The sequence below is a fragment of the Hemiscyllium ocellatum genome, chromosome 2, assembly GCF_020745735.1.
Source record: "Hemiscyllium ocellatum isolate sHemOce1 chromosome 2, sHemOce1.pat.X.cur, whole genome shotgun sequence".
In the NCBI taxonomy this organism is placed as follows: Eukaryota; Metazoa; Chordata; class Chondrichthyes; order Orectolobiformes; family Hemiscylliidae; genus Hemiscyllium; species Hemiscyllium ocellatum.
In genome coordinates this window covers 90,316,643-90,330,930 of record NC_083402.1, presented here as the reverse complement: position 1 = coordinate 90,330,930, position 14,288 = coordinate 90,316,643, and the positions used below count along the sequence as shown (strand labels likewise).

The following is a 14,288-nucleotide window of genomic DNA, read 5'->3' as shown; positions in this document are numbered from 1 at the left end:
TCAGTTTAAAAATAATAAGGTTCAGCCATTCAACACCTGAATATTTACTTCAAACATGGACTCCAATTTGAAGTAACTAACCGTAGTACAAATCAAATACAAGGTCAGACCTATCAGAAAGAGCACTAAACTGACTCTCAAAGCTTAGGCTGAGGATGCTGAAACCATTATATTTCATAAAAGACTTCTAATCACAGGCTTCACCTTTCAGTTGAAGTGACTTGAGCTTTAGATAAAATCGCAGTCACTGTAATCCTAACCAGTGCAAAACAATTCCTCCTCGATAGACGTTAAAATGCATTTCATGTAACCAAGTAAATTACAGTGAACTAAACAAAACAACATAGTATTTGCAAGTTGACAAGCAACAGCACATATAGACCATAACAATAACTTGTGCATTACTGAACATAAAAAGACACTGAATAATAATGTTTTTCAGGAGCATTATCAAACTAAATTTGACGAGTCACATGTACTGGGCCAGACAATCAGAAGCTTCTTTTTAAACAGGCATTTTATGGAAGAAACAGGAGAAAAAAAAAAGAGACAGAGCGATAAGAAGGAAATTTCAGAGCTGAGAGTTTGCATGGAGGCAAGAGGGAAGAGAAGTCATTGCAAATCGATTCTTTATCTGGCTATGCTAAATAAAATTATTTGAATCAGGCAAGAGCAGTTCCATCTATCTGGATGACAGTGGATAAGTATTAGAAGTAGTTCAGCCATGGAAAAGGCTGTAGACAGGCCATAAAGATGAGAAGGGAAAGTTTACTTCCTTCACAGTCACAAAGGAACACAAACTGAAATTGCTCGAAAAACTCAGCAGGTCTGGCAACTGTGGAGAAAAAGCAGAGCTAATGTTTCAGATTCAGTGATCTTTCTTCAGAACTGAAGACCTGCTGAGTTTTTCCAGTAATTTCTGATTTTCCAGTATCCACAGTTCTTTCTTTTTTTGTTTACAGCCATACAGGATGCTGCTTGTGATTTTAATAAGGGATATTTTGGTGTTCTGCCAGTAGAACAAACCAATCCGGAGAGATTCCGATATGGAACCCTGTGAAAAATAGGTACTGATTTGGTAGGCTACAACACATTCAATTGCTCCAATAAGATACTGGAGATGGAGCATGCAAGGACAGAGGGGTCAAAGATTGGCTTTTTAAGGAAAGGGTGATGATGGCAGACTTGAAAGATGGACACAGTAACCATGAAGAGCAAACCATTAGCAATATCAAACCATTACTTTCCTGTTTCCCAGACCGAGTGCTGAACAATTGAGTTGGATTAGGGTTGAGGGAGCAAAAGGTAGGTTTTCTGACTAAGATTAGTTTGGGATACAGAGGGAACATAGATAAACAAATAAAAAAAAGTATTGGAGTTGGAACAGACAGAAACCAAAGGGCAAGAATGACTCAGAGGAAAGAAAAAGGTGGCAGTAGTAAAGGTAACTAATCAGACACGGTCAACCTTAGTAACAAATAAGTCCACAATCACCTCAAAGTTCATTTGGAGGTGAGGATGAAGGGGATAGTGGAGAAGGGTCTTCTGAAAATAGCTTTTTTCCTAATATAGACTAGGAGTTAAATTGACAATTCTGGTTGATCACAGAATGATGCAGACTTTTAACAGGATGTTACGAGGGTAGAACACTGAATCAGTGGGGTTCACACTTCTGGACCAATTTTTTGTGTGCATTTTATGTAATGTTACTCCTTGTAGTAACATGCATTAGAGAAAATGCACTATTACATACTATTTAAATTCAAGCTATTTTCACAGACTACCAGGCATGAATCAAACCCTACAAATCTTTTAAATGCCAATACAGAATTTAAACCCCTTAACAATGATGACAAAACATTGAACCCCATTATATTCAAAGCTAAGTAGAACCTACCAAGAGGGGAAAAACAACCACAAATATGTTAGGTCGGCAGAAATGTCACCACCATCGGTTTTTCTGCATGATAAAATAGCTGAACTGAATGGGAACGATAATAAAGCTACATACCATGTGCAACACCCATAGCTTGGCCCTTATCAAACCCTTAGCATCTGCCACTATCTTAAGTGGAACAGTCCGATGCTAGCTGTTTCGTTGGAAATTTAACGGAAAAAAAAGTCTTCTGTCTGAACGTCTGGGTCGAGGGGGATTTAAATCAGTCCCAATTCCTGCCCCATACCTTCACCTCCTGACAAAATGGATCCATCACCTGACAGAGCACAGTAAATGAGAACGTTCTTGTCCATTGTTCCAGCCACCTCGTTACAAACACCAGATTCCTTGATCCGAATCTATGAAATTCCAAACACTCACCTCCCCAAATCCTCGCCGATTTCGTAGTAATCGTCCACATTTTCCTGCTTGAACACGGTCATGGTAACTGGTTACTGCATCCCGGCGCACAATCAGCCCGATAAAAGGTAACCAATTTCAGCATCCAACAGGGCGACCCTCCCCACTTCCTAACCACACAAAGTGCATTCCAGCCTGTGCGGGGAAAAAAAAGTTCAAAAATGACTTTTTTGCACCAAAAAAAAACGATTGCTATTTGGGTTAAATAAATGGGCGTTCCTGAACATTTTTTTTGAAAAATCTGATTGTTACATTGCCTTATTCGGTATATAGTACAACATAAACAACGTAATCATCAACATTGCTCGTGATGCACAATTAAGGATTGATTCTATTTATCTTCAAAATAACACAGGGAAATGAACAAAAAAAATCACGTCTATTGTAACCGTGAACAAAGTCAGCGCCACTCAATCTTTGCAAAGGGCTGGTTGGTGATTCCTCACCAATACAGCAGACCAACACCAGAGCTGAAGAATCAACAGCATAGGTTCATCAACAACCATATATAGATTATTGTTTTTAAAAATAAAACAAAGTAACCAGCATGATTCATTCTCCCAAAACAAGCCTTTTTATTCGGTCTACAGCTATATCTGAATTCAAACCAAAATTATCTATATTTATATGTATTTAATAAAAATGCACACTTGGTAAATTAAAACCGACAATACGAGAGAGAGAGAACTCGCTGTCAAATGTTTAAGGTCTCTTCCGGTTACTTGAAGGTTGGTGACTACTTGGAGGTGGGGAGTTCTGTACCTCAGGAAAGCACACAGTGTGCTCGAGCCTCGGCCTTGCGCCCAAAGTCAACCCGGACCGCAATCCGAGCACATTAACCCAACTACAACCTGCACTCCACAGCAGGAGCAACCCTACCACCCTAAAACACAACATTCCCCTCCCCAGGGCTGGAGGGCGGTGTTTAAAAAAATAAAAGATGGAAGTTTACAGCTGTGCTTTTTCTCACCCCACCCCCCGGAACTGGCGCGGTCAGCTCCCAGGGAACAGCTCCAGCTTTCCGTCACCAAGTGGAGCTGCCCCTGGTTACCGGAGCGGCCCAGCCAATAACAACAACAGGCTGCTGCAACTCTCACTGACTCCCTCACAAGGCTCACTACTCAGCCACTCTCTCCTCATCTACAGGCTTCATATTGACACCACGCGCAGAACAACACCACGTCTTTGCTTCTACTCACAATTCCTTCTGCAAACTAGTCAGCAACCGTTGAAAACCGGACAAGGTGTGAGTGGCGCACAGCAAAGACCTCACTGCTTCCCTCTCACTGTGGCGTTTGCACATTTCCTCTTTCGACGTATGCTTCGTTCTCTCAGGAACGCTTACTTTCTTCTGATTTCTACCGTTTGCTCCCCTCTCCGCCAAGGAGCATTTACTTTGCCGTTAGTCTCTTCCAAACGTCAAATCCACCACCACTCGCGGAAATGGGAACAATCTACGGGATTTTCAGAAGTCAGCTGATTGACAGATTCCTGATTGTTTCAATGGCACATAATAGCAGAAATTACTGTCAGCGATATTATGTACAGATGCTTGTACTCCTAGATTCCTCTTTGCGGCACTCAAAAGGGAATTAAGTGGAGTCGCATTTCCAAAATTATACCTTTTGCCTTTAATATGATCACAAAAGCATTAGTCTTCTCATTGTCGGGGCAAAGGAGAAGGAAAAATCAAACGTGAAAAGACTCCGCTGGAGGAGGGACCTGAAAAGAGATGTGACCCAGCGAATTTAAATCAAAGATTAATAGATGAGCAAAGGGAGGAATTCAAAAAGGAACTGATTAGGTACAAACTGGACACATTCCCACAAGGTGATACCTAAGGTATCCGTAGCTGGGAACACACGTATGAGTAAAGATACAGGCCCATATCTCCCATGAAGTGACCATCGTCATTGGATTGCTGCTTCACACAAACTTTTCGAGGCCTGGTGCAGTTCTGCCTTTCTTGTCAGGCCTTCTGAGTCCAACTTTGAATCATAGAATCCAGGCAGTGCAAAAAGAGGTCATTCAACCTATCAAGATATTTTCCCTGGGGTAGGCGAGTCCAGAACGAGAGGGCACAGATTTAGGGCGAGAGGGGAAACATTTAAAAGAGACCTACGAGCGACATTTTCATGCAAAGGGTGATGCATATATGGAATGAGCTGCCAGAGGAACTCATGGAGGCTGGTACAATTACAACATTTAAAAGGCATTTGGATGGGTATATGAATAGGAAGGCTTTAGATGGATATGGGTCAAGTGCTGGTAAATGGGACTGGATTAGTTTGGGATATCTGGTTAGCGTGGACAAATTGGACCGAAGGATTTGTTCTGTGCTGTATATCTTTATGACTCGAAGTCCGCCCTGACCCACCAAAGAGCACCCCATCCCCATAACCCACATGGAGATTTTGTCATGAGTAACCTTCAAATTCCTGGACACTATGGGCATTTTTTATCTATGGCCAATGTGCCTGACATGTTGGACCTTGGGAAAAATCTGGAACTTCCAGAGGAAACCCACATATGTGGAGAGAATGTGAAAACTCCTTATAGATAGTTGCCAGGAGCTGGAATCAAACCCAGGTTCCTAGTGCTGTGTGGCAACGACTGATTAGGGATAATCAACATGGCCTTGTGCGTGAGAAATCATGGTCGAGAGTGTGGCACTGGAAAAGCATAGCAGGTCAGGCAGCATCCGAGGAGCAGGGAATCGATGAGTTGGGCATAAGCCCTTCATCAGAAATGGCTTATGCTGCCTGACTTGCTGTGCTTTTCCAGCACCACACACTCGACTCTGATCTCGAGCATCTGCAGTCCTCACTTTCTCCGCATGGGAAATCATGTCTCACGAAATTGATTTAAGTTTTTTGAAGAAGTAACAAAGAGGATTGATGAGGGCAGAGCAGTGGACGTGATCTATATGGATTTCAATAAGGTGTTGGACAAGGTTCCCCATGGGAACCTGATTAGCAAGGTTAGCTCTCATGGAATACAGGAAGACCTAGCCCCTTGGATGCAGAACTGGTTCAAAAATAGAAGACAGAGGGCGGTGGTGGAGCTTTTCAGACTGGGGGCCTGTGAGCAGTGGAGTGCCAGAAGAATTACTGCTGGGTCTTCTACTTTTTGTCATTTATTTAATGATTTGGATGTGAACATAGGAGATATAGTTATTAAGTTTACAGGTGACACCAAAATTGGAGGTGTAGTGGACAGCGAAGAAGATTACCTTAGATTACAATGGGATCTTGATCAGATGGGCCAATGGGCTGAGAAGTGGCAGATGGAGTTTAATTTAGATAAATGTGAGGTGCTGCATTTTGGGAAAGCAAGTCTTAGAAGGACTTATACACTTAATGGTAAGGTCCTAGGGAGTGTTGCAGAACAAAGAGACCTTGGAGTGCGGGTTCATAGTTCCTTGAAAGTGGAGTCGCAGGTAGGTAGGATAGTGAAGAAGGAGTTTGGTATGCTTTCCTTTATTGGTCAGAGTATTGAATACAGGAGTTGGGAGGTCATGTTGTGGCGGTACAAGATGTTGATTAGGCCACTATTGGAATATTGCATTCAATTCTGATCTCCCTGCTATTGGAAGAATGTGGTGAAACTTGAAATGGTTCAGAATAGATTTATAAGGATGTTGCCAGGGATGGAGGATTTGAGCTATAGGGAGAGGCTAAATAGGCTGGGGCTGTTTTCCCTGGAGCTGAGGGGTGACTTTATACATGTTAATAAAATCAAGAGGGACATGGATAGGATAAATAGACAAAATCTTTTCCCTGGAATGGGGGAGTCCAGATCTAGTGGGCATAGTTTTAGGGTGAGAGAGGAAAGATATAAAAGAGACCTAAGGGGTAACTTTTTCTCACAGAGGGTGGTGCGTGTATGAAATGAGTTGCCAGAGAACATTGTACAGACTGGTACAATTGCAACATTTAAAAGGCATCTGGATGGGTATATGAATAGGAAGGGTTTAGAGGGATATGGGCCAAGAGCTGGCAAATGGGAATAGATTAGATTGGGATATCTTGTCAGCATGGACAAGTTGTACTGAAGGGTTTATTTCCGTGTTGTAAATCTCTATGGCTCTATGACTCCACGACTTTAAATAAAGGCCATTATTCCATTTGACTTCCGTTTCACACACTGAATTTGTATGCTAGCATTTTGTGATTCATGCACAAGGACTCTCAAAGCCGTCTGCTCTGCAACTTGCTGCTGTATTTTCCCAATTAAAGAATATTCAGCTGTTCTATTATTTCTACCAACGTGCGCAACCTCACAGTATGCCACTTTCTTGACCACTCATGTAGTTGTATTCCCTCTGTAGGTTTAGTGTGACATCCTCACTGTGTGCTTTCCCACCTTTGTTTGTGTCATAACAAGTCGCCCTTCACCACTGACACACCCATCCTCAATAATGGGGCGAGTCCAGCATATCAGTGCAAAAGATAAGGCTGAAGTTTTTGCATTCATCTTCAGCCGTAAGTGCTGAGTGAATGATTCATCTTGGCCTCTTCTAAGATTCCTAGCATCACAAATGCAACCTTCAACCAATTCAATTTACTTTACTTGATATTGAAAAACTGGAGACATTGGACACTGCAAAGGCTGTGCGCCCTGACAGAATTCCAGCAGTTGTATTGAAATCTTGTGGTATGAGTATTGGCACACCCTTTGTCAAGCTGTTCTAATCCAGCTACAACACTGCCATCTATCCAACAATGTGGAAAATTGCCAATTATTTCACAAATCCCAACTGGCCAATTACACTCTATCAGTTCTATTCTTGATCATCAACAGTGTGATGTAAAGGGAATTGACAGTGCTATCACATGACACTTGAGAAGGACTAATATGCTCACTGATGCTAATTCAGGTTCTACCAGGACCACTCAGCTCCTGTTCTCATTACAGTCTTGGTTCAAGCATGGACAAAAGAGCTGGTCTCTGGAGGTTAGGTGAGAGTTGACATTAAGACAGCGTTTGGCACATATGGAGTCAAGAAGCTCTAGGAAAGTAATAGGCATAAGGGGGAAACTGTTTTTTGAACTTATGCATAACAGAAAGAAAGGTGGTTGTTGGAGGTGAAAGATTTCATGCCCAGGACATCATTGCAGGAGTTCCTCAGGGTAGTGACCTAGGCCCAGCCATCTTTACTAATTCATCAATTTCCTCAACTGCATCATAAAGTAAGAAGTAGGAATGTTCAATTGCACAATGTTCAGCACAATTAATGACAACTCAGATGCTATGTGTGTCCATATGCAGTGAGACTTGATCAATATATAAGAGGCAACAAATATTTGTGGCACATAAGTGCCAGGCAATGACTATCTCCAGCAAGAGAGATTCCAACTATTGTCCAAATGTATTAGTATTGCTCATTCCCCTACTGTGAATATCCTGGGATTTACCATTGACCAGAAACAGAATTAGACACGCCATATAAGTTCTATGAAAGGCCAGGAATTCAGCAGCAGTTAACTCATCTTCTGTCACCCCAAAGTCTATCCATCACCAACAAAGCACGAGTCAGGAGTGTGATGGAATACTCTCCATTTGCCTGGATAAGCGCAGGTCCAACAAAACTCAACACCATCCCCGAGAAAGCAACCCATTTAATTGGCATGCCATGCACCACATCGAACATCACCACTGATACACAGTGGCAGGAATGAGTGCCATCGACAATATTTACTGGAGTAACTTATCATGTGTCCTTGGGTGCAACTTTCCAAACCCATGACATGAGAAACAAAACAGCAAATGAATGGTAACACCAGCACCTGCAATCTTCCTTCTAAGCCACACACCATCCAGACTTAGAACTACATAACCATTCCTTTACCATCGCTGGGCCAAAGTTTTGGAACGCCCTTCCTATCCACATTGTGGGTATCTCTATACCCTAAGCACCTCAGAGGTTTAAGAAGGTACTACATTTTCAAGTAAAATTAAGGATAGATAACAAATGCTCACCTAGCCAGTGACAGCCACATTCCATGAATGAATCATAAAAATGAAATTAGGAATACATAAGGAGACTTCTTTGTGGAGGTGGAGGATGTAGTTGAGGACTTGTTGGGTATTTTGAATCTATTTTCAGCAAAGGGGACAATGCTGGCAAAATCACAGTAATGTAAAAAGTAGTGGAGAAATTGAATTGGATAACAATAAAGAGAAAGTATTCAAAAGACAGAAAATTCTTTCTTGACAACCACTTGAGGAAGGAGCAGCACTTTGAAAGCTAGTGCTTCCAAATAAGCCTGTTGGACTATAACTTGGTGTTGTGTGATTTTTAACTGTGTTTATCAAGGTTCTTCTGAGTCCCGATGAGCAGCAGCAACTTCAGTTCTGTGCATTGCCGGTCTGCGTACTGGAAGGTCTGGCCCAAAATCACACAAGGTTTTGATAAAATACAGATAAAAGGGAACCATTTCTAGTGGCGGATGATCATTAAATAGAGGACAAAGATTTAAGATAATTGCCGAAAGAACTTTGGGCAATCTATGGTTAAAATTAATGATTAGTGTAGTGAGTTGTTGCGCTCGGATATGCACTGCTTGAAGAGATAATAAGTTTCAAAGGGATTTTGGTAAATATTTTGCTTGCCTATGAGGAAAAGGGATCTGGGAGAATAGGGAGCCTACCTGATTGAACACCCTATACCCCACAAAGTACTTAGCAAGCAGAAAGGTTCCCCCCAACCCCCCATCAATTATGACATTTACACTCCACCTCACCAGCAAATATTTGACTCCCATTCATCTCTATATTTGCTCAATTTCCATGGCCACTGTTCCCTATGTTGGTTTTGGGGCTGAAGGCCTGCATGCCCTCTGGTTCGATGACACCTCTTGGATATTACTAACCCCACCTCCTATACTTAGACAAAGGCCTGGGATGAATTGTGGGTGGCAAAAAAACACTCCAGCTGACAAGCCAAACTTTCAAACCCACCTTCTCCTGTGGTCACACTCACTGGGGGCTAAATTTCCACCAGCCCTCAGAACTCCAACTGCAGGAAGTTAATGACCTAATAGTCATCGATCCTATTGGACTTCTGAAAATGGCTCTGATAGTGTTGCTACCAACTTTCTGACCAGCCGAAAGAGCCAATGCTACAACAAACAATTTCAGTCTATTGACCTTATTACAAACAACATAATGGATCAATACGGGTCCAAAATGGTGTTTAGCAGGAGCTTAATCCTTCCTTCTTCAGAATGGAAGGAGTTCTGGCTGCTAAGATGCTCCCTTAATACCAAACAAACAATCAGCCAGTCAGATTTTTTTTTAATATTGCAAAAGTATACTTGATTCATAAAAAAACTATAAATACATAGAAAATGTCATTAAATCTATACTGTCTTTGCAGAGAGAAAAAAAACGCATTGGAATTTGACATTCCTCAAAGCTTCCTGCAGTTGCAAAACAAAGGCAATTTCTAATTATGTAGGAAACTATTAACATTCATTTTCAGGTAATGGGGGGGGGGGATCTGAGAGCTGAACAGAACTTAAATGATCGTCTGTCTTAAGCTTTAGTGCATCCCTCAGCACATAGTCCTAGACCTTGCAATGTGCCAGTCTGCAACACTCTGTTGGGGTCACCTCTTCACACTGGAAGACCAAAGTTTCAGACAGACAAAAGAGCATCTTGCACCAAGTTTATGGTGATCCAGGCACCGTCAATGTTTGTCTTGGTCTGCATTATGGATAACAGCCCTTACAGCACAGAGTCCTGTGTCATGGAGCTGTCAGAATAAACCTCTGCATCTCTCTCCAGATCTTCTTTATAAGAAGGAGGTGTGCAACAGTCCCCTCACCAGTGCAGCCACTTTGAGGTGGCACAAAGAAGATAGTCATGCATGAAAGATCTGACTGGCAGTGCCCTTCTCATCGCCAACTAAGCTACGTCCTGACTTTGGCAGTCTGCTCAGGGCACAACTTGACAGGATCGCCCTCTCCTTTTCTCACAGGGTCTCAAGAGCGATACATTGTTTTTCTTTGCAAACTTTTCCATAATGGATAGCTGATATGAAACAGTCCAATTACTTGGAACATTCAACAGCAACAAGGCTCGACCCATCCTTTGTAATACCGGGGACAGGTAGAATTTCAGTACACAGTGACGCTTGGTATTTCTGTACTGAGGGTCTATGCACAGCTTTAGGCAGCCACACGCAAAGATGGCCATCAGGATGAGGTGATGTTGGGTCCTTTTATTTAATAAAATCCCTCCAGTAAAAGGTGAATGGGTCTGGGTGGGCCCTTCGGCCCAACAAGTCCACACTGACCCTCGGAAGAGTAGCCCACCCAGACCCATTCGCCTACTACTTTACATTTACCCTGATTAATGCACCTAAGCTACACATCCTTGAGCACTATGGGCAAGTTAGCATGGCCAATTCACCTAACCTGCACATCTTTGGATTGTGGGAAGAAACCGGACCACCTAAGGAAACCCACACAGATACGGGGAGAATGTGCAAATTCCACACAGGTGGTCGCCTGAGGCAGGAATTGAACCCAGGTTCCTGGTGCTGTGAGGCAGCAGTACTAACCACTGAGTCACTGTGCCACCCCTTATCTAGAGTTTTGTATGGTATCTCTGCAAGCAAAGTCCATCTTAGATGTCCAAATGAAGTAGAAGATGGCTCGCGTGACTGCAGCAGCACAGGTTTGAGGAATAGACCAGACCTGCACCATCTATAATGACAGAGAGAGTGCCTTACACCTGATGAGCAGGTTTTTACCTGCAATGGAGAGGGAGAAGTGTTCCAAAAATACCAGTTTCTGCCTCACTTTGGTGCTGGGCTCCTTCCAAGATTTTGCGCATGCCCGGACCCCTCCAAACCATAATACCAGCACCTTCAGGTAATCTGGGAAGGGGATAAATGTTCCCTAGAATGTGGCCTCACCCTTGCTTCGATTTACCTCATTCCTGAGGCCAGATCAAACTGGTCGTAGATGCTTATGAGTCTGCGTACAAATAGCAGATCTGAACAGAAAATGGCAACATCATCCATGTACAGGGCAGCTTTGACATGCATAGTCATCCTTGAATAGTCACCCTCTCAGGCTTGCATCCCGCTTGATGAACTCAGCAAAAGACTATATACCACACAAACATGGCAGCAGGGAGAACAGACCTGGCTAATTCCAATCTGATGAGGAAGCTTTCTGATTCCCACCCATTGATTGAGACTATACTAATGATATTGGTGTACAGAAATCAGATTCCAATTGTTACTTCCCTTCCCCAAGCCCATTTTGGAGACAGGTCCCAAATATGTGTGATAGCCTATTAAAGGCCTTCTCTTGCTCCAAGCTGATGAAGCAGGTGTCTACCCCGTTATCGTGAATATAGGTCATCATTATCTCTAAGGAGTGCAAATCTCTCAGAGATTGTCCTGCCCGGTACAGCACAGTTTTGGTTGGGGTGAATAACCAGTCCCAGAGCAGACTTGACTCTGTTGGCGATGAACTGAGACAGAATTTTGTAGTCCACATTTATCAGTGAAGTGGGGTCGCCAGTTTCTGATTTCCATCCTCTCCTCATTTCACTTGTTGATGATGTGATGATACTTTTCCTCATGGACTGGCACATGCTACCTGTCACAAGTATATTGGCATACATCTCCAGCTAGTCCTGGTCAATCAAGTCTCACAGAGCAGAATACAACTTGGCCAATAAGCAATCACTTCCAGGAGTTTTACTTCTCTCAAAGAGCTCGAGGATCTTGGTCAGCTCATCCAGAGATAACGGCTTCTCCAGCTTCTCCTGCGTGCTATTATCTAAGACCTCCATGATAGAGGATGGGAATGACCAGGAATGTCCGTGGTTTTCCTGTCATTTGGTCTGGCATAAGAGGATTTGCTGATGTTCAGGATGTCAAACTGAGATAACCTTACCGAGCAATCTTCAAACGTCTGATCACAGAGCTCTCCCTGTGCACCCTCTGGAAGAAGAAACGTCAACACGTCTTGTTCTGTTCCTCAGTGCAGACCTTGGATTGGAAGATTATCATAGATGCCTCTGAGGCAAAGAGTGAAGTTTGCTGCTTCTTCACGTCCTGGAGATACTCCTCAACATCAACCCCTTTATCTGCAGCAGGAATGGATTTCTAGGTTTTTCTGGAGATTGGTCAGTTTTCCTCATCTCTCTCTTCTTTTCTGAACATGTTTGAAGATAAAGAACCTCTGGATGTTCTCCTCGAAGGTTTAACACCAGTCCACTGGAGACTCAGAGATTTCATGGTTCTCTAACCTGTATAATCCCTTTTGAGCTCATCAATGTGAACTGGCATCAAAGTTTTCACAGTCAGCTTCCACATTCCCTTGCCAGCCCTCTGGTCGTCTTGTAGGTGACAGTCACTTAGCAGGAGGCAGCGAGTAGAGAGGTACACCAGTTTGACATCAAGGATCTAACTGAGAATGTATGGGACACAAACAAGAAATCTATCCTTGAGAGGATAGACCCATCTGGCTGCAACCTTGTGTGTCTATGCTGCACGCCATCTCCATCTGAAGACGTTGTGTATCAGGAATTTGGTTAGGTGTCCAGTTTGGTGTCAGCTTCCCCAGATAGTCCAGCTGTATCGATGATGCAGTTAAAGTCTTCAGCCAGAATAACCAGCCTGGAGACTTTGCCAGTAGCAGTGGTGTGTGAACATTAAATTTGTCTCAGAGTCAGATTGGAGCTGCTCAAGATGAACCTCAAGAAAAACCAATGCATTTCTCTCCAGATATCCTTTGCAAAGGCAAGTTCCAGAAGGAGATGCATGACAGTCTTTTCATGAGTATATCCATTTTGAGGGTGGTGTGCGGTGGAGTACTGAGACTGAGCGAGCATGAAGAATTGGACAGGCAGTACCCTTCTCACTACCAGCCAAGCTATGCCTTAGTGCTTGATGGAAAGTTATAGTGAATATGTGTTCTGCCAAATGACTTTGACAGTCTGTTCAGGGAACTTCCCGACAGGATTCACTCTTTCCTTTTCCTGCCTTGAGAAGGCTATGTGCTGACCACTTCCTGATAGCTATGTACACAAAGCAATGTCAGACTGAGATGGTGTTACTGAGCCATCTTCTTCCTTCAGACTATTGATCACACAGCTCTGTCTGTGCACCTCTGGAAAAAGAAATGCGAGCATATTTCATCCTGCTCCACACAGAGGACCCTGGACCAAAAGATTATCTTGGAGGCCTTTGAAGAGAAGAATCTCTTGGTATTCCCTTAACTGTATTCAGTCTGGAAGGTAGTTTACAGTAACCAACCACTCTGAGTAGCTAATTGATAACTGGACTTTTGTTTTATGTGTTATTATAAATCACAGTACAATACCTCTCCACACCTGCCTTTCCTATAATACTGGCAGATTTACATGTAATGGTATATTCTGGTCCAAGATGGCTGTGGAGTAGGGTTCTAGTGCTGGAGCTTGTTCTCTCAGACCATTTTTCTTTTTGTTTTTTTTTCCTGTCTCTTTTTTTTTTCCCTTACTTACCTTGTTTTGAGCTTGGACGACATTGTTGATGGCAACAGCCTAGCAGATGGACCTCAAACAGACCCAGTGCGTGGACTTCGAGTGGGACCCTCCTTACTTTTCTGGGACAAGCACAGGGCCTGGAATCAGTGGCTGCTACATTGGCAGAGGCAATGTCAACGAGGTAGGCTCAGCAGCAAAAGATGGTGCCTGAAGATTGGCGATTTCATTGTTGGTTGGATCTGGTGCTTGTGGTGAAGTGGTGGTGGAAGGGCATCACAGCAACATCAATGAGATATGCCCGGTGTCCAAAGAAGTGACTCTGAGGTTGGTTGGTCCAGCACAGGCAGCGGTGAGGCAGTGGCGGAGGAGTATCAGCCTAGCAATGGCTTAAATGTTGGTTTGGCTCTGGTATAGACAGCAGCAAACTGGAGGCAGA

At 43.2% G+C, this 14,288-nt stretch overlaps 1 protein-coding gene across 5 annotated transcripts in view; it reads right to left on the bottom strand.

Moving 5' to 3' along the window:
• The window catches only part of dapk1 (death-associated protein kinase 1), a 253,471-nt gene extending 249,726 nt beyond the window's left edge, over nucleotides 1-3,745 (bottom strand). For 2 of the 5 annotated variants that reach the window (XM_060838320.1, XM_060838350.1), the window contains exons 1-2: nucleotides 3,119-3,309; nucleotides 2,318-2,491 (exon numbers count right to left, since the gene is read on the bottom strand). In XM_060838320.1, coding sequence (XP_060694303.1) covers nucleotides 2,318-2,379 — 62 coding nt within the window. In that variant the 5' untranslated portion in view covers nucleotides 2,380-2,491; nucleotides 3,119-3,309. The other 3 variants (XM_060838328.1, XM_060838343.1, XM_060838335.1) reach the window with 3 other exon arrangements.
• Nucleotides 3,746-14,288: the final 10,543 nt, after the last annotated feature.